This window comes from Muntiacus reevesi, chromosome 15, assembly GCF_963930625.1.
Source record: "Muntiacus reevesi chromosome 15, mMunRee1.1, whole genome shotgun sequence".
NCBI lineage: Eukaryota > Metazoa > Chordata > Mammalia > Artiodactyla > Cervidae > Muntiacus > Muntiacus reevesi.
The window spans coordinates 27,762,898-27,786,971 of NC_089263.1; the positions used below are offsets into that span (position 1 = coordinate 27,762,898).

Below are 24,074 nucleotides of genomic sequence, written 5' to 3' on the forward strand. Positions count from 1 at the left end.
ATCTATATTTCCCCCAGAAAGCCTTAACACTTTGAGAATACACAGATACTGTTTATTATAAGGAAAATACATGCCTTCATTCAAGTTAAATGGTGAGATATTAAACCATTCTATTGATGTCAGGAACAAGACAGGTATGCCGCCTGAATCACTATTCTTTAATACTGTTCTCAATGCAGCTGGTTAAGAGAAAGAAATAAGGGAAATTGGTGGAAAGGGGGAGGCAAAAGAAAATCTCAGAAACAGTAAGAAATTACAGTTAGGGTATTTGATTATAACACTGATATACAAAATCAACTACTATCCTATATATCTGGTGAGAATACAAAATATAAAAAAATGTTCCATTGAAAATGGTAGCCAAATGATAAAATATCTAGAAACAGACAATAACAAATTCATAGACTCTATCTGAACAAAACTGTAAACTCTGAGTGACATGAGATTTGAATATAAGTTGGACGGCAGCATTCTTGGATAGGAAAACAATTAATCTATAAATTCACTGTGGCCCCATTTTTTAAGAAAGTTATGTGTGTGTGTATGAGAAAGAGAGTTAAAGGGAAAGAGAGAGGCAAGTATTACGAGGAGCCTTGACCTGAAAATATTAATATGAATATTTTATATTACTAGGAATGAAGCCTCAGAAATTAAAGGAATTCATAGGGAGATAAATCAATAAAACAGAAGTAGATTCAAACACTTTGAGGAATTTAGTTTACAAATAAGGTGGCATTTGAACAAAGGGGGAAAAGACTATATAATTTTATACCAGAATGCACTGTTATATATTTTGCTAGCACAACTTACTAACCATTTAGAAGAGAAAAAAAAAATCACATCTTTACCTTCATTTCCTGCAATAAATGAATTCCTGGGAGTTAAGAGTAGGTAAAGATAAACAGATGAAACCATAAGGATTTAGAAGAAAATATGAGTAAATTTATTTATAATCTCAGAATGGGAAAGGTCTTTTAGAACTGGAAATAAATTCTGGGATCTAAAATGAAAAATAAGGATAAATTGACAACATAAAACTTTAAATTTTATGTATGTGACAATAAATAAGAAAATCAACAGAGAACCTCAAAAGAAAAAAATATTTTCAAGACATAAGACAGAAAAATTTCAAAATATACGTCCAAATTAATTAGGAAAAAGCCAAAACTGTGTAAGGACATAAATTTACCAAAAAGTGACCAGAAAACATTTGAAAAGATGTTCAGCTTCACTCCTAATAAAGTGAGCTAAGTCAGAATAATATTGTAATATTATTCTTCACTAGACTGGAATAAAAGCTGTTTGAGAAACTGAGAAATTGATCATTTCATTATACTCTTGATAAGTGTAACCAAAGATCAATTTTTGAAGAATCATCTGACAATAATTGACAAAACTGTTAAATAGACATAATCTTAAATTCAGCAACTCCATTTTCAAGTTCCAATCGATATCAAGATACAGTCACAAAAGTATGCCGTGATATAAGTACAAGGACGCTAATTCTAGATCTGTGTATAAAAATAAAGACAGGAAATATTCTATAGGTTCACTAATAAAAGACTAATCAAAGAAATTAATAGTGCACAGGGACAATGGAAGGTTAAGTAGTATTAAGAATGAGGTAGATCTTTATATGTTGTTATGGAAAGATCTCTTCACATCAAATGAAAAAAGCAAAGTGCAGGGTGCTGCGCACAGCACAGGTTCTAGAAATGGACAGAAAAGGAGGTTCTCTCTCCACGTCCCCTTTCTCCCTCCTCAGGCTCTCTCCTTTCATTTCTTTCTGGAAAAGCCCGTCCCTCCCCAGAAGCTCACTGGTGGTCTCCTATGAGGAGATAAGGCAGGGGTGGTGGTGGGGGCACTTACTTTCAGCCCTTCATACTTGTCTTTCTACATGTGCATCTTTTCCTTATTACTACTTTCTAAATCACGGAGTAGTTATTTGCATGGTCAAAATCCAAACTCTGTTAGCCTTTTTATGTTTTTCTGTATAAAATACAAAACCAAAAAGGTTTTTTAAAGCAAAATGTAGTAGGACTCAACTTGGAATAGCAGGAAGAAATGAAGTACACTCTTTATATATCAAAACACTTCTAGTTGTTTCTAAAGACACTTTAATAGAAAAAAAATGTGCATTTTTCATCCACTCCATATAGAATGAGTGTACTCTGAGGACAACCCTGCTCCAAACGGCATAATGCTGGAATGCCCTTATTTATCAACTTTCTTTCTGTAAACCAGGTACCTTTTCTGAAGGTTCTCACATGCACATGTCATCACACACACATAGACATAGAGAGTAGGCATGCACCTCCCTCTTTCTCAGTGCACACAAATCCAGCCAGAAGTGAGTGAACTAAATGGCTGGAGAAGGGCATGCAATTTCTTTTGCTTGAAAAATCAAATCTTCCTTCATAACGTAGCCATTTCAGAGGTTAGAAGCAAATTAAAGATCCCCAGGAGCTCAGACATTTTCGGCAGTTTTGAGCTCTGTGAGTTTACTAAATGAAATGACAGAACAGGACAGACTGTCTTGTCCCGTGTCTTCCTCTGATCACATTCAACAGTAAGGATGGGAGAAGCAAAGTGACGACTGTCAGGTAGAAAATCTAAGTAGAGAACCGCGTCACCACTTGGATTTAAAAGAAAGCCCCTTTGTTTTCAAAACACAAGCTTACAGTGAATCTGCTCATTCAGCCAGCTCTCTGGGCTGAAGCCGGGGTGCATAAGCTGAGCCCTGCCAAACCAGAAACCGGAGTTAATAGGTATGCAGCCACTGCTAGTCTATCAGCCTCTCCTGCTAACCACCACTGGCTTTCAGGAAAGCCATTAGCCACACCACCCCCTCCCCAGTTCCTGCAACACAGGGAGTCAAAAAAGGTCCAAGTCCCTGCCTTTTAGTCCTGACACAAGGAGAAAATGCATGGAATAATTTGGTGACTTTATGTTGTGCATTTGTTTGGATCCACAAATTTTATAAGGCTAACCAACTCCAATATATGTGAAACATTTAATACACTGTTAAAAAAATGGATGGTTTAATTTAGCATCAGCTACTATTACATTGGGTGGTAATTCTAATAGAATTCTACTTGTCTTCTGGGTTTTGGAGAATAGAACAGATTCACTGAACCACCTGGTGCCTAGGGGCAGCAAAGGAAGCTTGAGAGTATTTGGGATCTACAGAAATCCCCCTGACTTGACTGAGTCTGGTCCCAGTTTAGAATCAACACACACCTGTGTCCATCCTGCTTCCCGAGAGGGTAAGTTGGCAAAAATCAGGCTGGCAAAAGCATAATTTACAAGACCAACTATTACTGTCTCTTTTTAAAAATTGCAGACATAACATAGAAGTGTTTATCAACTGTCTTTGGTAGAGAAAATTAAAGTCTGAATTGAAGAAAAACGAGAAGTTGGGTTTTACGTTTTAGTTTAGTTTGTTTCATCAATCATCTGATGGGTTTACTGAGTGTGGTTTATTATTGTGATTAACTTCAATCTAGGTTTGTACACAGGCAAAAGCAGGTATGAATTTTCATGTAGGCCCTCATGGCAAGTGACATGCAGGCATGCAAACCCGCTGTCCAGGCCTCCCCTGGCAGTCAGTCCTGAGCTACCCCAACCTCTGAAGAGCTCACCAGGCAATGTGGGATGGACAAAACTATCCTTGGGGGTCCTGCTGACCATAAGGACGGCTCCAAGGATATCAAGTGGCCCACTAAAGAGGGGTAAACTGAAATGTGTTGAGATTCCATTACTGAAAGTAACAAGGAAACTGAAACTGACATGACAGCGATGGGGTACATATATGTCTTTTGGGGTTTAATGCTGCTGTGGGATCAGCCATCCCAAGTTCTCTTTAAGCCATTATCATCGCATATCTTTGTACGTCCTACACGCTGGGAGCCAGGGCTGAGTCAAGCGAAGTCTTTGGACACAGCTTCAACGAAGTTGGGTGCCGACATGAGGATGCCGATGGTGCAGAGGATGGTGAAGACGGAGAAGGCCATGAGACACAGGCGGTCCACCACACAGGCCGCGAACTTCCACTCGCTGCACACGGCCTCACTCTCGTCCTGGCAGCGGAAGCGGTGGGCAATGTAGCGTACCTCCTCCAGGATCTTGGCCAGATCCGGGTCCCCCTCAGAGGGCTGGCCGCCATGCAGCAGGTGCTCGTCATGAGTCGGGGAGCAGGCCACGCGGCCGCACACAACCCCTGAGTCAGGGGTGGGTGCGCAGTGCATGCTGTCCAGGCCGCGGAAGCCAATGTACAGCAGGTTGCCATTGGTGGCTGGTGGCCCCGCCACTGCGCTCATCTCCACGCTGGCCAGGCTGCAGCGGCGCTGCTTGTGCTGGCAGGCTGGCCGCACCTTGTCCTCCCCCGGCCTCTTCATGCGAAGGAACCAGGCGCACCAGTTCAGGAGGATGACTCTGGTCTGCGGGGACAGCACAGTCTTAGAGGTGCTGGGCAGACCCCACGGCTGATCCTGACAGCAAGGGGGACACAACTGTAATACCTGCTAGCCTTCGTGGGGGTGGACCCTAGGGGTGACAGGTCGCCACACCTTCCCAGGCGAGTTTATACAGGCAAGCAGTGCCAACGGGGTATGATGGTTCAATCAATTGCGAAGTGATGATAAAGCAATGCAGAAAATCACCCTGGGAAGAAGCTATGGGTACAGTGCCATCTCAGGCAAGGCAGCCTGTGTGGGTGAAGAGGGTTGTCTTCTAAAGGGAGCCCTGAGCCGGGGAACAGAGCATTTTACATCTGCAACTAGGGATCGTCATCTTCAGCTCTGTGTGAGGTACCCCAGTGTGCAGCAGCAAATTCATAAAGGCGCCCCTGGAGATGTTAAGTTTTAAGGGGCAACCCTGTGACACTTGAGACACCGTGTGCATCCCTAGCCTGAAGCAGTCCAGACTGTTACATTAGATCACTGCATTCCTTGCATGATATCCTACCCTTGCAAAGCAGATTTTGGAACTTGTCCTGATAAAAGGCAAGTGCCAAGAAAGTCATCGTGGAACAGACAAGCAGGGGAGCATGCCCCAAGGTGTGAGGTTTGCTGTGCCGACAGGTGCCAAGTTGTCAGGGCATAAGTACTTAGTAAGTTGTTTTGACCTGTTTTATTTATAGAACCATTAAGTATTTCTTCTGTCCTAGATGCTCTCTGGAAAAAACAAAACCCTGACTCATGAAAGGTGCTGTGAACCATGGCAGCTTAGGAACCTCTAACCTAATCCATTAGGCTGCAGTGAAGACTGAATGAGATGATACAAGACAAAGTGCTGTGGAAAGTCTGAAGCTGGGGTTGGCAGACTTTCTTTAAAGGGCCAGATGGTAAATATTTTAGCTCTGCTGATGGAGTACAAAATCAGCCCAAATCCTTTGCATTTATGGCTGATATATACACACATATATATGCACTGTGTGTGTATATATATGTATGTAAATATATAAATTACTTTACACCAGAAACTAACACAGCACTGTAAATCAACTATACTTGAATAAAATAAATTAAAAAAAAAGAATCTTAGGCTCAAAGAGATGAGTAAACTGGCTCAAGGTCAGACAGTGAGCCTGAGTCACCTTTATGTGTTCTGACTTCCACAGACTCATCCATAAAAAGGTCTGTCTGTTGGGTTCTCTGCAAACCCCGGTGACTTTAGCCCAACCCCCACTGGGAAGGCACCAGAAAGCCAGAGCCAGAACTCAAGGAAGCACCTGGGGTCGTGAATGTGCCCAAACCCAGATTCAGCGGTGCAGGGAGAGCTGAGCCTCAGATCCAGATCCAGGGCTTTGCCTGCCACACACGTGGGGGTCTGCGCATCCCCTGGGGCACAGCTCAAGCTAAATCTATTTTGAATTTTATGGCCTGAATCATTAGCTTTCAAGGCTAAAGCATCTCAGAGATTATCCTTTTGGCACTTCTCAGTCTGTGCTTGTGACCTCTTCTGTTAGGTTATGGTTTTGTTTCTGGCTGTGCAAATGTCACATAATGCACCGCACCAGCAGTGTTTTCTTCATGGCAACAGATTATAATGAAAGCCCCTTGGAGGTTGTTTATGTTTCAAAAACACATAGAAAGAAAGTAAAAAATAATGCAGTGTGTTATATAAAATGAAAGAGAAATACACATTTCATATTTGCTTTGCACCATTGGTTTAACATGTTCTCGTGCTGAGAGGTGAATAATCAGCATATACTCTAATTCAGATTTTTCTGGAACAGTAAAATGCTACCAGGTCATTAAAAATGGTTTTATAACTTACTGCCTTAATTTCCTTCTCTGTACAACAGTCAAAACAGAAAAAATAAGAATATGTGTTTATATTTTGGCATCTGCATAAACACTGGAAGGAAAAAGAAATTAATTGAAATGGTTATCAATTGGTGGTGGAAGTAGGGGTAGGAATGGGAGCAGAATTTTCTTATTTATAATTCTTTGATTTTGACTTCTGATACTTGTAAATCTTATTTCAAACAGATGGGTGGATAGACAAGAAAGTCTTTCAAGGTTCTAAGTCAGAAGAGAATGTAGGTGAATGTACACAAATATGTCTCAGCTTTTTATTTTTCTTTTTTTGAGGGGTGGGGAGTGGACCTTCTCAAAACAAGCCTGCAGACTGTGGTTGAAGGAGTCTTTTGGGCCTAGAAAAGAGAACAACAGTCTCAAAGGCCCCTTGCTGAATCATCTAACTTCGGAGAAAACAAAGCATAATTTTAGTTCCATCCTGACGCTCCAGGTCAGTTGCATCTATCTGGGACTTATCACCCTCTGTCCGGAAACCTACCACCCCCTACACCCGCCCAGAAGACTTATCACCCCCAGCCCAACTACAAGTGTCATCTCAACAAAAGAATACTCAAAATATCCCGCCTGATTGACGTTTCCCTTATGGCTTCCACAAACCTCCCTATAAGTGTGAAGCCTCCCTGATCCCTTTTGGTGCTCAGTCTGGTCGTTAGGCTGACTGTCGCCCCTCCTTGCCTGAATAAAGGTAACCTACTTCTGTTGAGGTCGTCTTTCCTTTTCTGCCTCGCCGGAACTATGCCTTACAGTGGTGATATGACCTGTGTGAGAGGTTGTACCATTCTGGGGAGTCCATTGCTGATGCCATGAGAGAGTTATCAAGTATAAGGACTTGCTGTAGAAAAGAATTCAAGGGCAGTCACTCTGTGAAGCCAATTTCTTTAAAAAAGAAAATAAAAAGGTCTTTCTTAAGTTAACTTTTGTGTAACTGTAAATTATTGTGCAATGGATACTTTTAGAAGGCCCAGGAACTCCCTGCTCCTGGAGATTAAGGAAATGCATTTTACATCTTGCAGCTGCATTCAGTCCTAAACTGACTCTCAATTTGGACTCAAGATTATGGGTCAGCAAAGACAAGGTTGTTTTGGCATGAGAGGGCTTCTTTAGCTCCCAGTGGTCCCTAAGCCTTGCTCTCTGGATGGGAAGACTGGAAGGTATGTGGGGCCCCAGAAACAAGTGGGATGAGGGGTTGGGGGACAGCTCTGCTCTGGCTGGGGGTTTGGACACATCATCACATGAGGTGGGAAAAGTCCAGGCCCTGCTCAGCCCCCAACCAAGGTTTGCCAAGTGTTAAGCAAGAGTGGGTACAGTGTTTAGGACACTGGACTTCCACGGAGCACAGCCGTAGCTTGGGAAGCATCAACACATATCACAAGGCATCAGTGCTGGGAGATGTGGGACCATGTGGCCTGACCTGGGCTACGATGACAAATGTTTATTTTCCATCCATTTCATTTTATCTCATCCCCCTTTACCACTGTTAACTTTTATTTTATAGACTTTTGGTTAAATGACTTTCCTATGTGTATTGTGATAAAAGAAAGTTTCATATATTGAGATACAGGGAAATCATTCTGGCTTATGCATGAGTTAACTTGAATTTTATGCTAACTAAAATAGCCTACGGCCTATCAAACATACATTGTATATCTGCTTTAATTATTAAAGGAAAGGGCACACTGACCCAAAGTAAAGTATGTCCATGATAAAAATAAAAGATTAAACGCCTCTCTTCCTGGGATGTCAGTGCTAGTACTCTGATGATAAGACTCCCTTCTCACGCACCAAGGCCATGCTGAATCAATGTGTACAAGCTGATCTGTTTTTTTTACCTTGAAGAAATGTAACCTCGGCTTGTTTAATGTTCTTTGTTCTGACAAGATATAAAACTGTGCTGAAAACCCTGCTTCTCCAGAGTAGTTTCTCAGTCATCTGGGAAGCTGGTTTCCAGGCTAGCCCTCAGTTTGACTCAAATAAAATTCCTTTCTATTCTTCTTATTGTTTATTGATTATTTTGTAGACAACTGAATGTATATATGTATGCTGCTCACTCTGTTTCTTACTCTTTTCACTCCTCATTCTGTTTTGAAGCTCTAACCACAGTTATGTGTTCATCTTCTGTGTTGCTTCTAATGCTGTATGTGCAGAAAGAAAGTTTAGAAACACTGTTCAGTGAAAAGTGCAGAGTGGTGGCCTAAGCCCATTTCTGAGACGTCAGATTGTAAGGACAGCCCTGTGGGACCCTGACAGCACTCACCCTACTCCCCTGGATGCAGAGATATGCAGATATGTGAGGAACTGCAGCTTTTTGTTTCGGAATCCAAGTTTTTTGGGGGATTTTTTTAAATCGATAAGTCATCCTCAGAGCCCCCTCTGGGAAGGCACCCTGACCCTTCTTCTGGTGGAGTTGCTAGGGAGGAACTCACCCACTTGGGCATCTTGCCACCATCAGGGTCGTGGTGGTGGTACTGTAGCACGATCACCGTGACAACCACAGAGAGGCCCACGATGATCATGGTGCTGGCGAAGTACTGGGCTGCAGAGAGCGCAGATGCAGGTGTGTTACCACAGCACAGTGCGGGGAACCCAGATGGTGGTGTCCTGACCACCAGGGGCTGGGGAATGAGGCCCAAGAGCAGAGCGTGACCTCTTCCAGGCCTGCAGCCCACAGCCCAGAGAGGTCAGCCCGCAGCATACAGACCTACCTCCTCCAGTCCTGGTGAGCAGCCTCACCAGCTGACTTAACTTTTAGGAACCCTGACTGCTTCTTTTGGTGAAAGTTAAGTGCACCTCACAGGACGGTGATAAAGTTGTCTGATAAGGAAGCATCATTGTTAGAACTGAAACCACTGGGACACAGAGGAGGTGGTCATGACAGTTATGACTGCAGGCCATGGGCAGGCTGCAGAGGTCTAGCAAGGGCAGATCTGGGTGCCACCTAGCTGTCTTTTCAGGCCTGGAAAATGACTCTAGTTACTGTAGGCTCTGGCTCCATCAACCAAGAGCCATGGGGGTGGGGAGTGCCAGCTGGCCAGTCTGAAGAAGAGGTCAGCTGCAGTGTCCTTTCAGGCTGAGAACATCAGCTTCAGCTTTGATGGGTAAGGATGCGTTTCTCTACCTTGGCCCAGCTGAGAAGCAGCATGGAGCTCCCTCCTGGTACACTGGCTATCATCTGTGAGCCTAGATGGCCACTTAGACTCTCTGGGCCTCAGGTTCTTTACTGTATAACAGGGACAGAAATGCCTTCTCTTCAGGGTTGGTGCAGAGATTAACAATTTTATGGGCCAAGGGTATAGGAAAAAGTTGGCATAGGTGGGCATTATTTAACTGTCAACTATGATTATTAAACCTTCAGTGTGGAGGAGGGATAAATTAGGAGGTTGAGATTAACACATACACTACTATATGTAAAATAGATAACCAATAAGGACCTACTGTATAGCACAGGGAACTCTACTCAACATTTTGTAATAACCTATAGGGGAAAAGAATCTGAAAAAATATATATGAAAGAATACACACACACACACACACACACACACACACACATATATATATATATATATATAAAACTGAACCACTGAGCTGTATGTCTGAAACCAACAAGATACTGTAAATCAATTATACTTCAAAAAAATAAAAAGGGATTAGAAGCATGGATTCAAGTGCAAAAAGAGTATTAAAAATAATAAAACAAAGATATGTATGATCAACGCCTCCTTAAACAAGCAAAATAATAAATTATCCTAACATAAATGCAAATAAATAGATAAACCTTCACTGTGGCTACCCACCAAGGGGCTGAGATCTTAAACAGACATCCTTGTATAAGGCTAAGTATGTGGCCCTACACTTGGTTAAAAATACCTCCTACTCTCCAGGCAGGCAGGAACTCCCTGCTTTCCCATGGAGACCAAGAGGAACATACAAGGAGCTACTGGAGGAGGACATTTGAGACTTGACATCAGCATCAGGGACCTCTGGGAAGGGGAGGGAAGGGGGACCAAACCATGACTGTTATGGGCTGCATACTGTGTCCCCCTAAAATTTGTATGTTGAAGTTCTAAATGACAAGTACCTTAGAATGTGACTGTGTTTGAAGAGAAGGCCTTCAAAGAGGAGATTAATTAAAGTGAGATTGTTAGTGTGGCACCTGGTCCAGTCTGGCTGGTGTCCTAATAAAAAGGGGAAACTTGGGTACTCAAAGGGGCACAGAGATGTGAAGACACAGAGGAAAGACCATGTCGGGGAACAGCAGAGGGTACCTGTCTGCAAGACAAGGAGGGAGACCTCAGGAGAAAACAACCCTGCTGGCCCTTTGATCTTGGACTCACAGCCTCCAAAACTGGGAACAAATCAATTTCTCCTGTGTAAGCCACCCAGTCTGTGGACTTTTATTGTGGCAGCCTTAGCAGACTCATACAGTGACCTACAGCGATCCAGCGTGACTGGATCCCACAGCTGAAATCTCAACAACAGAGGTTAAAGGCCAACAGCTGTCCTTCTTCTAGAAGGCCTTCCAGAAGGCCATTCCATTCTTCTAGACGTGGGCTAGGCACCCGCTGAGCCTGTGGGCTCATCAGACATCAGGGCCTGCTGACTGCCTGGTTTAGGGTGGCTTCTGCTGCAGGTCTCTACTAAAAGTGAAAGGATGGGGTCAGACTGTCAGGTTGAAGTATCCTTGTTTCCGGGATGGTTCTGGGAAAAACATGACACCCACAGAGGCTCTTTATGCCTATAGGCTCTCTGGTCAAATATTACACATCCAGGAAGCTCCAATAATAAGGGCCTTGATTTCTGAATTTGTGAAGTGAAGCCTGAGGGTATCATGTAAAGGATCCCTGTTCCTACTTACCCCTGGTTAACCACACAGGACTAACTGTGTATAAACTGCTTTCCTCTTTCCGACCTCCACCATCAAGTGGGAGTGGGGACTCTCATCAAACCTACTATCTACTGGCAGAATGTTTGCTTCCTGTCCTCACAACTGGCTTGGAGGTCTGGTTCCCTGACCAGGAACTGAACCTTGACTGCAGTAGCCAGGGTATTGGGTCCTGACCTCTGGGCCACTGAGCACCCCAGCTCTGCATATTCCTGCTTATTCCAGTTCAGTCCAGTCCAGGGAGGTGCATAGCAACAGGTGATGCTGCCTCCTGTATTTGTTCTCTCTCTTTGGGCAGAAGATCATGCATCTGCCTTTGTGTGTGGTTTGTTTTCTCTCTCTATCCCCTTTGCTGGACCAGTCCCTGCTTAACCTACATCACACTCACATGACTGACTGTCTCCCTAATCACAAAGCTAATCAGTAAAATACCTACAGGCTTTTCCCCCACAGCCAGCTAGTGATTGTTTAAATCTTTAGATTAGAATGGCTCCTGATTCATAATTTAACAAAGGGAAGACCTCTGCACCTTGAAGGTACTCAGACCAAGGGGCTAAGAGGGCTATGCCCCTTTGCTGGTTTCCCTGGTAACCAATGGGCCAATCTGACTTCAATTCCCTTAGGTAACTGGTGGGGTGTCACTCCATGACCCTTTTGCTTCAGACGTGTAAGATCTCCCATCTATAAAACCATTGGTGTCTCTGGGCTCTTTCTTCTGTCTAAAGTCTGGGCAAGTACAGGGTTGGCAGGCCTGTGGGGTGTAGCTCAACATGTGGCCAAAATATATTTGTCCTGTTCACCTTCTCTCACAAGCTTTAACTTTCTACAGAGATGTCAAGGTATCTCGGGAAACAACAGCTAAGAGTTAAAGTGTGACAATGAATTTGTGGAAAAACAGTGACTCAAACTAAAATAATGAATCTCTGATGGTAAAAATCTCTGGCTCCATAACAAGTGTGTGAAGAGGTGCATTGTGGGAGGAAAGGGGGCATTTCTGCATCTTAAGGCCAAACCACAAAGCTGGACTCCCTGTCCCCTTCTGTGTGCCCAGGTAAGCAGAGGCCATGAGTCAACTCTGAGTAATTAAAGCAAGTCATCCCCTCACAGCAGAAAGGGGCAGTGTGCAGCTCTCCACGGTCCTGGAGGACATGTTTCTGCTCTCTGCCTGTGCTGGGAAATCCCAGGCATTGTCTAAGCCCAGGTCTTTAGAGGAGCTGGATGCTTGCTTACCTATTAAGGGCACTGAGTCAGAGGTCGCAGGCATGATCTCAGCTACCAGCAGCATGAAGACGGTGAGGGAGAGTAAAACTGTGATCCCTGAAACAGAGACATACACTGATCCCTGAGACAGAAAAGAATGTAAGGCCTGAACTCCAGGCAACCTGAGATTCAAAGGAGGTATGAGGGTGGTAGCCGTAACATTCCCAACACCAAATGGAATCCTGGTTTTCTATCTTCACAGGAATAGGCATTTTTCTGAGGACTGTTTGAGTCATTTACCAGAATTCCAGAGAAATCCCTGGGGAGACAAACTGAGAAGCCAGAACTTAGAACAACTTAAAATAAATCATTGACTTCAGCACACATATCTCTCCTTTTATTATTAATACATTAGTATCTAGAGGTAATTTCCAAGCAGCAGGAAAACCAAGAGATACAGTTGGAAGACATGGCTTCTGGTCTTGACTTTGCTACTTACTAGCTGTGAGACTTTGGATAAGTCATTTATGTGCCCAAGCTGAGCCCCAGGAATAAAAATATCACCTGCTATATCAATAAACAATAGATGTTGCAGCCATCAAGCCATTACATTGCAGACTCCCAGATGGTGCACCCTGAGGGCATTCAGGATGAGAAAACACAGGATACTGGCCTCGGAGAGCTGAAGTATACATCACAGGAATGATTTCAGTGAACCCAGACTCTTTGCATCTTCCCAAGCATAGAAAAGCACTAAATTTATTAACTTGAGAAGTCTGGTTTTTAAATAGTAATCTTTTGATGTTTCGACTACTCCATCTGTGGTAAAAACTCCTATATATATATATATCCTAGTTTCTTCCTTACCTCTTAGGAGGAGTCCCTCAGAGCTATCTGGGATGTTGCACCCCAAGCCTGAAATCCTTAGAAAGTCCACCAAATAAAACATAACTTCACTTTTTGGTTGAGCTTTGCAGTCAGAAAGTCAACTACAGTAGTCAGACACTTGTAGTCAGAAGTTATGGGTTTGAGAATTATTTCTATGTGTATCAAACAGAATCTTTAGTAACTCTTTGAGACATTCAGGAACTTATTTCACCAATCTAAATCATAGTTTTTTTATCTTCCTATTGGAGGATGGTAAGGAATTACATTGTGTGTGGCAATATAGAAATACAAGCTGATACTAAATTAAACTAAACTGAAACTAAATTAAACTAAACTGGGTGTCAGGAGAGGAAAGGCACAGACCCCTCAGGGAAGAACTGGTCCTTCTCTTGGCATCCCCATCCTCTCTGCAGGATCAGAGGAGCTTGTGGAATCTCAGGAGGGCCGGGCCACCCTACACAGGGGGCTGGTGTCAGGGAGTCACCCTGGGCTGGGATGTACTGAGCAGACCCTGGGTATCTCTGCACTGGCCCCTCACTGCCACCCTCAAAGCAGGCCCCTCCCACCCCAGCTCAGACCCAGTACTCACCCAGGGAGATTTTCTCCCCAGAGTCTGCAGGGAGTAAGAAGACGAGGAGGGCCAGGGCAGAGATGAGCACACAGGGGATGAGCAGGTTGAGGCCATAGTAGAGAGTCCTGCGGCGGATGGTGACTGTGAAGGTCACGTCTGGGTAGGGTTCTTTGCAGCACTCGTAGAACTTCTCACTCCGCTTGCCCAAGATCCCTTCATTTCGGGGGGGCGGGGGAGGGGGGAGAGGAAGGAACCACCATTGAAATAATGGGACCCTGTTGGTTTTAAGGGACTATAACACACACAGAGGCATGGAATTTGCTAAGTGCAGAAAACTGGCTGTTTGAATAAATGCTTTAGTTTTAATATATATTTATTTAAGGGTACCTTAGTGATATTTGAACAAACTGGCAGATTTTTTTTTTTTTGACTGCAGATTATATGATCGTTTTAGTTTTTGTCACTTTATTTAACTGAAGGATAATTGCTTTACAGAATTTTGTTGTTTTATGTTGAACATCAACAATAATCAACCATAGGTACACCCATGTCCCCCTGCTCCCGAACCTCCCTCCCATCCCCCTCTCCATCCTACCCTTCTAGATTGTCACAAAGTCCTTGTTTGAGTTCCCTGAGTCATGTAGCAAATTCCCATTAGCTATCTACTTTATGTATGATATTGTAAATGTCCATGTTACTCTCTCCATACATCTCACCCTCTCCCTCCTCCCCTCCCCCCATGTCTGTGCTCTATGTCTGTTTCTCCATTGCTGCCCTTAAAATTAATTCATTAGTGCCATCTTTCTAGAATCCATATATATGCATAAGTATATGATATTTATATTTCTCTTTCTGACTTACATCGCTCTGTAAAATAGGCTCTAGGTTCATCCACCTCATTAGAACTGACTCAAACGCATTCCTTTTTACAGCTGAGTAGCACTCCACTGTATATATGTACCATAGCTTCTTGATTCATTCATCTGTCAATGGATATCTAGGTTACTTCCATGCTTTAGCTATTGTAAATAGTGCTGCAGTGAACAATGGGGTACATGTGTCTTTTTCAATCTTGGTTTCCTCAGGGTATATGTCTAGAAGTGGGATTGCTGGGTCATATGGTGGTTTTATTTCTAGTTTTTTAAGGAATCTCCATATTGTCTTCCATAGTGGCTGTATTAATTTACATTCTTACCAGCAATGCAAGAGGGTTCCCTTTCTTCATGCCCTCTCCAGCCATTTATTGTTTGTAGACTTTTTGATGATGGCCATTTTGATTGATGTGAGGTGGTATCTCATTGTAGTTTTGATTTGCATTTCTCTAATAATGAGCGGTATTGAGCATCCTTTCATGTGTTAGCCATCTTCATGTTTTCTTTGGAGAAATGTCTATTTAGGTCTTTTTCCCACTTTCTGACTGGATTGTTTGTTTTTCTGGTGTTGAGTTGTATGAGCTGCTTGTATATTTTGGAAATTAATCTTTTGTCAGTTGTTTCCTTTACTATTACTTTCTCCCATTCTGAGGGCTGTCTTTTCACCTTATTGTAGTTTCATTTGGTGTGCAAAAGTTTCTAAGTTTAAGTTTCTTGTTTATTTTTGTTTTTATTTCCATTACTCTAGGAGGTGGGTCATAGAAGATCTTGCTTTGATTTATGGCAATGAGTGTTCTGCCTATGTTTTCTTCTAAGAGTTTTATAGTTTCTGGTCTTACATTTAGGTCTTTGATCCACTTTGAGCTTATTTTTGTGTATGGCATTAGGAAATGTTCTAATTTCATTCTTTTACAAGTAGCTGTCCAATTTTCCCAGCATCACTTACTGAAGAGGCTATCTTTGCCCCGTTGTATATTCTTGCCTCCTTTATAAAAAATAAGGTACCCATAGGTGTGTGGGTTTATCTCTGGGCTTTCTATCTTGTTCCATTGGTCCCTATTTCTGTTTTGTGCCAGTACCAAACTGTCTTGATGACTGTAGCTTTGTAGTATAATCTGAAGTCAGGAAGGTTGATTCCTCTAGCTCCATTCCTCTTTCTCAAGAGTGCTTTGGCTATTTAGGGTCTTGTGTTTCCATATGAATTATGAAATTTTTGGTTCTAGTTCTGTGAAAAATGCCATTAGTAATTTGATAGGGATCACACTGGATCTGTAGATTGTGTTTGGTAGTATTGTCATTTTCACAACATTGATTCTTCCTACCTAGGAACATGGACCATCTCTCCATCTGTTTATGTTGTCTTTGATTTATTTAATCAGTATCTTATAATTTTCCATATACAGTTCTATGTTTCCTTAGGTAGGTTTGTTCCCAGATATTTTATTCTTTTGGTTGCAGTGGTGAATGGGATTGATTCCTTAATTTTTCTTTTAGATTTTTCATTGTTAGTATACAGAAATGTTAGTGATTTCTGTGTATTGACCTTGCATCTTGTGACTTTGCTGAATTCACTGATAACTCTAGTAATATTCTGATAGTTTCTTTAGGGTTTTCTATGTACAGTATCATGCCATCTGCACACAGTGAGAGTTTTACTTCTTCTTTTCCAATCTGGATTCTTTTTATTTATTCTTTTTCTTCTCTGATGCACATAGCAAGGACTTCCAAAACTATGCTGAATAACACAGGTGAGAGTGGACACCCTTGTCTTGTTCCTGATCTTAGAGGGAATGCTTTTAGCTTTTCACCACTGAGAATAGTGTTTGTTGTGGGCTTATCATATATGGCCTTTACTATGTTGAGGTAGGTTCCTTCTATGTCCATTTTTTTGAAGTGTTTTTCAATAATAAACGGATGCTGAATATTACTGAAGGCTTTTTATGCATCTATTGAATGATCATATGGTTTTTTATCTTTCAACTTGTTAATATGGTATATCACATTGATTGATTTGTGTATACTGAAGAATCCTTGTATCCCTGGAATAAACCCAACTTGATCATGGTGCATCAGCTTTTTAATGTGTTGTTGAATTCTGTTTGCTAGAATTTTGCTGAGGATTTTTGCATCTATGTTCATCAGTGATACTGGTCTGTAATTTTCTTTTTTTGTGTTGTCTTTGTCTGGTTTTGGTATCGAGGTGATTGTGGCCTCATAGAATGAGTTTGGAAATGTCCCTTCCTCTGTAATTTTTTGGAAGAGTTTCAGAAAAATAGTCATTAGCTCTTCTCTGAATGTTTGACAGAATTTTCCTATCAAGCCATCTTGCCTTGGGTTTTAGTTTTTTTGGGAGATTTTTGATCACAGTTTTGATTTCAGCATTTTTAATTGGCTTCTTCATAATATCTATTTCTTCTTGGTTCAGTCTTGGGAAGTTGAACTTTTCTAAGAATCTGTCCATTTCCTCTATGTTGTCCATTTTATTACCATGTAGTTGCTCATAATATTCTCTTATGATCCTTTGTGTTTCTATGTTATCTATTGTAAACTCTTCTTTTCCATTTCTAATTTTATTTTCCTCCCTTTGTTTCTTCATGAGTCTGGCTAGTGGTCTGTCAATTTTATTTATCTTCTCAAAGAACCAGCTTTTAGTTTTATTAATCTTTGTTATGTTTCCTACATTTCTTTTTCATTTATTTCTGCTCTGATCTTTATGATTTCTTTCCTTCCATTGACTTTGGGGTTTTTTGTTCTTCTTTTTCCAGCTGCTTTAGATGTAGAGTTAGGTTGTCTATTTGATGCTTTTCTTGTTTGGACTTGTAGGACTGTATTGCAATAAACTTCCCTCTTAGAACTGCTTTTGCTAAACCCCATCGTGTTTTCATTGTCATTAGTTTCTAGGAATCTTTTGATTTCCCTTCTTCTTTCTTCAGTAACCTCTTTGTTATTTAGTAATGTATTATTTAATCTCCATGAGTTTGTGGTTTTTTTTTTTTTTTTGCATTTTTTTTCCTGCAGTTGATATCTAGTCTCATAGCATTGTTGTCAAAAAAATGCTTGATATGATGTCAAATTTCTTAAATTTACTGAGGCTTGATTTGCGGCCCAAGATGTGGTCTATCCTGGAGAATGGTCCATGTGCACTTAAGAAGAAAGTATATTCTTTATTTTGATGGAAAGCCCTGAAGATATCAATTAGGTCCATTTGGTCTAATGTTTCATTTAAGGTTTGTATTTCCTTATTGATTCCCTTTTGATGATCTGTCCATTGGTGTAAGACAGGATGTTAAAATCCCCTACTAGTATTGTGTTACTCTCGATTTCCCCTTATAACTGTTAGCGTTTGCCTTATGTACTGAGGTACTCCTATGTTGGGTGTATAAATATTTACAATTGCAATGTCTTCTTGGATTGATCTCTTGATCATCATGTAGTATCCTTCTTTATCTCATAATATTCTTTATTTTAAAGTCTATTTTGTCTGAAATAACGATTGCCACTCTGGCTTTCTTTTGATTTCCATTCACATGGAATATCTTTTCCATTCTTTTACTTTCAGTCTGTATGTGTCTCAAGGTCTGAAGTAGGTCTCTTGTAGGCAGCATATATATGGGTCTTGCTTTTGTATCCATTCAGTCAGTCTGTATCTTTTGGCTGGTGCATTTAATCCATTTACATTTAAGGTAATTACTGATATATCTATTCCTATTGTGGAGAAAGCAGCAACCCACTCCACGATTCTTGCCTTGGAAATTCCATGGACAGAGGAGCCTGGCAGACAGTAGTCCATGGAATCACAAAGAGTCAGATGCAACTGAGTGACTAAATAGCATATTCTTATTGACATTATCCTAATCATTTGAGGTTTGTTTTTGTAGTTTTTTCCTTTCTCTTGTGTTTACTGGCTATGTAAGTCCTTTTAGTATTTGTTGTAAGGCTGGTTTGGTGGTGCTAAATTCTCTTAACTTTTGCTTGTCTGTGATGTTTTTGATTTATTCATCAATTTTGAATGAGATTTTTGCCAGGTATAGTAATATTGGATGTAGGTTTTTTTTTCCCTTCAGTACTTTAAATATATCCTGCCATTCCCTCCTGGCCTGCAGAGTTTCTGCTGAAAGATCCACTGTTAATCATATGGGTTCTCCCTTGTGTGTTACTTGCTGCCTTTCCCTTGCTGCTTTTAATATTCTTTCTTTGTGCTTAATCTCTGGTAGCTTGATTAATATGTGTCTTGATGTGCTTCTCTCTGGGTTTATCCTATAAGAGACTCTCTGCACTTCTTGGACTTGATTATTTTCTTTTCCATGGTGGGGAAGTTTTCAACTATCAGTTTAGTTCAGTTCAGTTCAGTTGCTCAGTTGTGTCCGACTCTTTGAGACCCCATGAACCGCATGCCTCCCTGTCCATCACCAACTCCCGAAGTCCACCCAAACCCATGTTCATCGAGTCGGTGATGCCATCCAACCATCTCATCCTCTGTTGTCCCCTTCTCCTCCTACCCTCAATCTTTCCCAGCATCAGGGTCTTTTCAAATAAGTCACAATCAGGTGGCCAAAGTATTGGAGTTTCAGCTTCAACATCAGTCCTTCCAATGAACACCCAGGACTGATCTCCTTTAGGATGGACTATAATTTCTTCAAAAATGTTCTCAGTGCCTTTCTTTTCTTCTTCTTCTTCCTCTGGGACCCTTATAACTCAAATGTTGGTGCATTTAATATTTTCCCAAGGGTCTCTGAGGCTATCTTCAATTCTTTTAATTCTTTTTCCTTTATTCTGCTCTTCACCAGTTATTTCCACCATTTTATCTTCCAGCTCACTTATTCATCCTTCTGCCTCAGTTATTCTGCTAGTGGTTCCTTCTGGAGTATTTTTAATTTCAGTAATTGTGTTATTCATCTTTATTTGCTTATTCTTAATTTCTTCTATGTCTTTGGTGATTGTATTAACTGTGTTAATCGTATCTTGCATTTTTTCCATTCTATTTTCAAGTCTTTGGAGCATCTTCACTATCCTTATTCTGAATTCTCTTTCAGGCAGACTGCTTATTTCCTCTTCACTGATTTGGCCTTGTGAGTTTCTACCTTGTTCTTTCACTTGTGCTGTATTTCTCTGTCTTTTCATTTTTTTGTTCTAACTTGCTCCACTTGAGGTCTCCTTTTCTCAGGCTTTAGGGTGGTATTCCTTCTTCCTTTTGGTTTTAGACCTTTGAGGGAAAAGCTGGTTGAGTAATTTGTGTTGACTTCTTGTTAGGGGTGACTTGTGCCTGTTCTAGTGGGAGGAGATCAAGCAGATCAGGCAGGTAATTACAGAAATATTGGGACATAAACACACACTACCACACACATAGTTATAACCAAAGTATTCTAAAGAAGAGTACAGGAGATTGACTTGGTGAGCAGGGGAAACCAAAAGTGATATTGACCAATTAAAAGCAGAGCTAACTAATGCTCAATCTGGAAAACTGGGCCTGAGCAGAGTACCAACTGAGGAATATAGCAAAGAGAGCTCAACAATTTAACTTACTTGGTGAAAAAAGAAAGTGTGTAGGAAAAAAACGGAAAAGAAAAAAGAGAAAAATAAAAAAAGAGAAGGGAGAGAAAAGACAAAAGGAAGGGGTGGAAAAGAGGGTTAAAAAGAGAGAGAAGAGAAAAAATAGAAAAGCAAAGATAAATGGTTATATGTGAAAAAGATTTATATACATTCAGGAATAGCTACAGCTGGTAAAGAACTATAAAGAAAAGCAGTTGAATATATCAAAAACAAAATCAGAAACATCACCAAAAGAAAAAAAGGTAAAAAAGAAAAAAAATCTTAAATGATTTTTTTTTTTTTAATGAGAAAAACAAAGAGGAAAAGCACACTTCTTTTCCAGGTGTGGAAAACCACAGCACCACAAAAGGCTACTGTGAAGGTAGAAGTAGGCAGGGGGAATAAACAGTGTGATTTATAAGAAAAAAAAGTTCTCAAGGTCATAGTTCTTCTTGGTTGTGGAGTCTGCTCCCATAGATGGGATTGGATTAGTGTCCTGTGTTTTCCTGGTTGGGAGTGCTTGTGCCTGTGTTCTGGTTGATGGAGCTGGATTTCATCTCTCTGAAGGGTGGTGCAGTGTCCAATAGTAGGTTTTGGGGTGTCTATGGGTTTAATATGTCTTTGGGCAGTACTTCTGGCTTTCACAGTGTTAGACATGTCTATTTCTGCAACCGTGTCAAAGTGGCCCTCTCAACATAGCTTCACTGCTGAACTGGCAGATTTTTTTATGTATTTGAATTACACATGCTACTGACTGAATGTGTCCCCCCAAAGTTCACATGCTGAAATCCTAACCTCTATAGTGATGGTTGTTTGGAGGTGAGGGCTTTAGGTGGTGATTAAGTTATAGAGGGAGCCTCAAGAATGGGACTAGTGCTCTTAAAAAAGGAACCATAGAGAGATCTCCTGTCCCTTTTGCCATGCGAGGACACAGCCTGAAGACAGTGGTCTATGAACCAGGAAGCAGGTCCTCACCAGACGCTGAGTCTGCCAACCCACTGATCTTGAACCCTTACTCTCCCAACTATGAGAAATAAACATCTGTTGTTTATAAGCCACCTGGTCTATGGCATTCTGTTACAATAGCTGGAATGGACTAAGACACCATGATTATAAATAACACATGTAACTGTGAAGTTGCTTCAGTCATGTCCGACTCTATGCGACCCCATAGATGGCAGCCCACCAGGCTTCCCCGTCCCTGGGATTCTTCAGGCAAGAACACTGGAGTGGGCTGCCATTTCCTTCTCCAATGCATGAAAGTGAAAAGTGAAAGTGAAGTCGCTCAGTCATGTATAACTCTTAGCGACCCCATTGACTGCAGCCCACCAGGCTCCTCCGTCCATGGGATTTTCCAGCAAAAGTACTGGAGTGGGGTGCCACTGCCTTCTCCAATACACTGTAAACTCAATACCATTATAAACATAATTATTGTTTTTATATTTAAATCATTAAATACAGGTTCTCATCAACTGTAATTTGCTGTCCCACCTGATTTTACAGATGAAACAGATCTGAGTGATATATAGATGCCCATACTTGCACTGACCTTACCATAACTGCAAGTTCCTCATGGAAAGCACTGAATTTTCCAACTGTTTTTTTTTTTGTGTGTGTGTGTGTCTAATCCTAGAGCTCTCAATAAATCATGGAGAATGCTGCAGGGTTCAACAAATGCTCATGCTGAAAAGCAGAGTGGAAAATCCCAAACTTTTTAAGCCAGCACAGTAATAAAGCAGCTTCCTTCTAGGTTGCCAGTATTGCATCTTTGCTGGGCTTACCCACAAGGTCCCATTCTCCATTTGGGATATAGCCACTGATGTCTGCCTCCTGCATTTGCAGATCCAAGGACCACCCTCCATAAGACCAGGACCCAAACTTCAGTTTGCACTGCTGCACATCAAAGGGGAACCAGCGCACGTCAATGTAGCAGGAGCTCTTGAAGATGCCTACATGGGCAATAAGACAGACCAAGACCTGCGTTAGACACACAGCTGTCTTGCACTGTTGGTGGAAATGCAAATTGGTCCAGCCACTATGGAAACAGTACAAAGGCTCCTCAAAAAATTACAAATAGAACTAAATATGACCTTGTAATCCCACTCCTGAATACACATCCAAAGGAAACGGTATCTTAAAGAGCTATCTGCACCCCATATTCACTGCAGCATTACTCACAACAGTCAAGACATAGAAAACAATGTAAGTGTTTGTTGATGGATAAATAGATAAAATAAAATATATATGTATCTATACTTAAATTTATATGGATTATATGATATATAATATATTCTTGATTATTATTATTATTCAGCCTTTAAAAAGATGAAAATCTTGCCATTTGCAACAACATAGATGAACTGGAGGACCTTATTCTAAGTGAAATAAGTCAGACACAGAAAGACACATCCTGTAAATATCATTTACATGAAGAATTTGAAAAAAATAAATTTGAACTCAGAAACAGAGAACACAGTAATGGTTGCCAAGGGCTGGAGGGTGGTGGAAATGGGGGAGAAGTTGATCAAAGGGTACAAACTTTCAGTTGTAAGAGGAGGATTCACTGTGAGTATCTAATATATAGCACCGTGACTACAGTTAATATTTCAAGTATGCCTGAAATTAACTATGTGAGGTGATGGGTATGTTGATTAATCTGATCGTGGAAATAAATGGTTTCACAACATGTATGCATGTGGGTGTGTGTGTGTGTGTGTGTGTGTACATATCATACATACACACACAGACAGATATATACACATTCATGCTAAGTCACTTCAGTCGTGTCCAACTCTTTGCGACTCTATAGATTGTAGCCTGCCAGGGATTCCTGTCCATGGGATTCTGGAGTAGGTTCCCATGCCCTCTTCCAAGGGATCTTCCCAACCCAGGGATCAAATCCATATATATAATACTTATATATGTGATATATATATATATATATATATATACACACACACACACACACATATATACACAGACACACATGTATATATGTATCCATGTATATATGTATCCATACATATATGTATGTGTGTATATGTGTGAATGTATATATGATATATATATTACAATTTCATTTGTCAACTACACCTCGATAATGCTGGGAAAAAAATGCACAGCAATTCCTTGGTCTCCATCTCATACACTGTTTATAATACACATAGCCTGCTCTTCACGGAGTGAAACTCTTGCTAGCCTGACCAAAGGTTGGCAAGTTAAATGATGGATCATTATGGATACTCTGCATGTCTCAGGATCAATGCTCTGTGCATATCCCCTGGACCATTTGTGCTCCCTTTAGGAGGAGGGGGAGGAGGAGGAGGTGTGGATACCAGGGTCTCTCACCTGGGTGTGACCAAAGAGGCTTCAGTTCATTCTGCCCACCCAAACTGTAGTTAGGCCTGTCCAGAACAAGCTGGGTCTTTTTGGAAAAATCTCTAGAAAAGAAGTTGAGCTGAGGCTTTACTGTCTTTTACATTTCAAAGACTACACTGACATTTTCTATTCTGAGAGATTTCTGTGCAAAAAATTAAATGTTCTGTAAACTTTCTCATGCCATGCACGTGCATCTCCAAATTCTAAACAGTAAGAGACATATAAAGAATGTTAAAAAATCCAATACAGGCTGATAAAAACAATGAAGAGCATAGAAACAGACTCTGAAAGGTGTGTGTGTGTGTGTGTGTGTGTGTGTGTGTGTGTTTGGTGAGGAGTAGAACGAGCATTTTCTTTATGTTAAAAATTGAGGAAATATTTGGTTTATCTAGAAATATATGTGGAAGATAATTTTAACTCGCTTGAATTCTAGA

At 41.1% G+C, this 24,074-nt stretch overlaps 1 protein-coding gene across 1 annotated transcript in view; it reads right to left on the reverse strand.

Moving 5' to 3' along the window:
• Nucleotides 1-3,920: 3,920 nt before the first annotated feature.
• The window catches only part of LOC136147361 (neuronal acetylcholine receptor subunit alpha-7), a 137,329-nt gene continuing 117,175 nt past the window's right edge, over nucleotides 3,921-24,074 (reverse strand). Inside the window, exons 6-10 of the mRNA XM_065906744.1 lie at nucleotides 22,044-22,211; nucleotides 13,880-14,074; nucleotides 12,433-12,519; nucleotides 8,747-8,856; nucleotides 3,921-4,439 (exon numbers count right to left, since the gene is read on the reverse strand). Coding sequence (XP_065762816.1) covers nucleotides 3,921-4,439; nucleotides 8,747-8,856; nucleotides 12,433-12,519; nucleotides 13,880-14,074; nucleotides 22,044-22,211 — 1,079 coding nt within the window. The remainder of the gene's footprint in view (nucleotides 4,440-8,746; nucleotides 8,857-12,432; nucleotides 12,520-13,879; nucleotides 14,075-22,043; nucleotides 22,212-24,074) is intronic.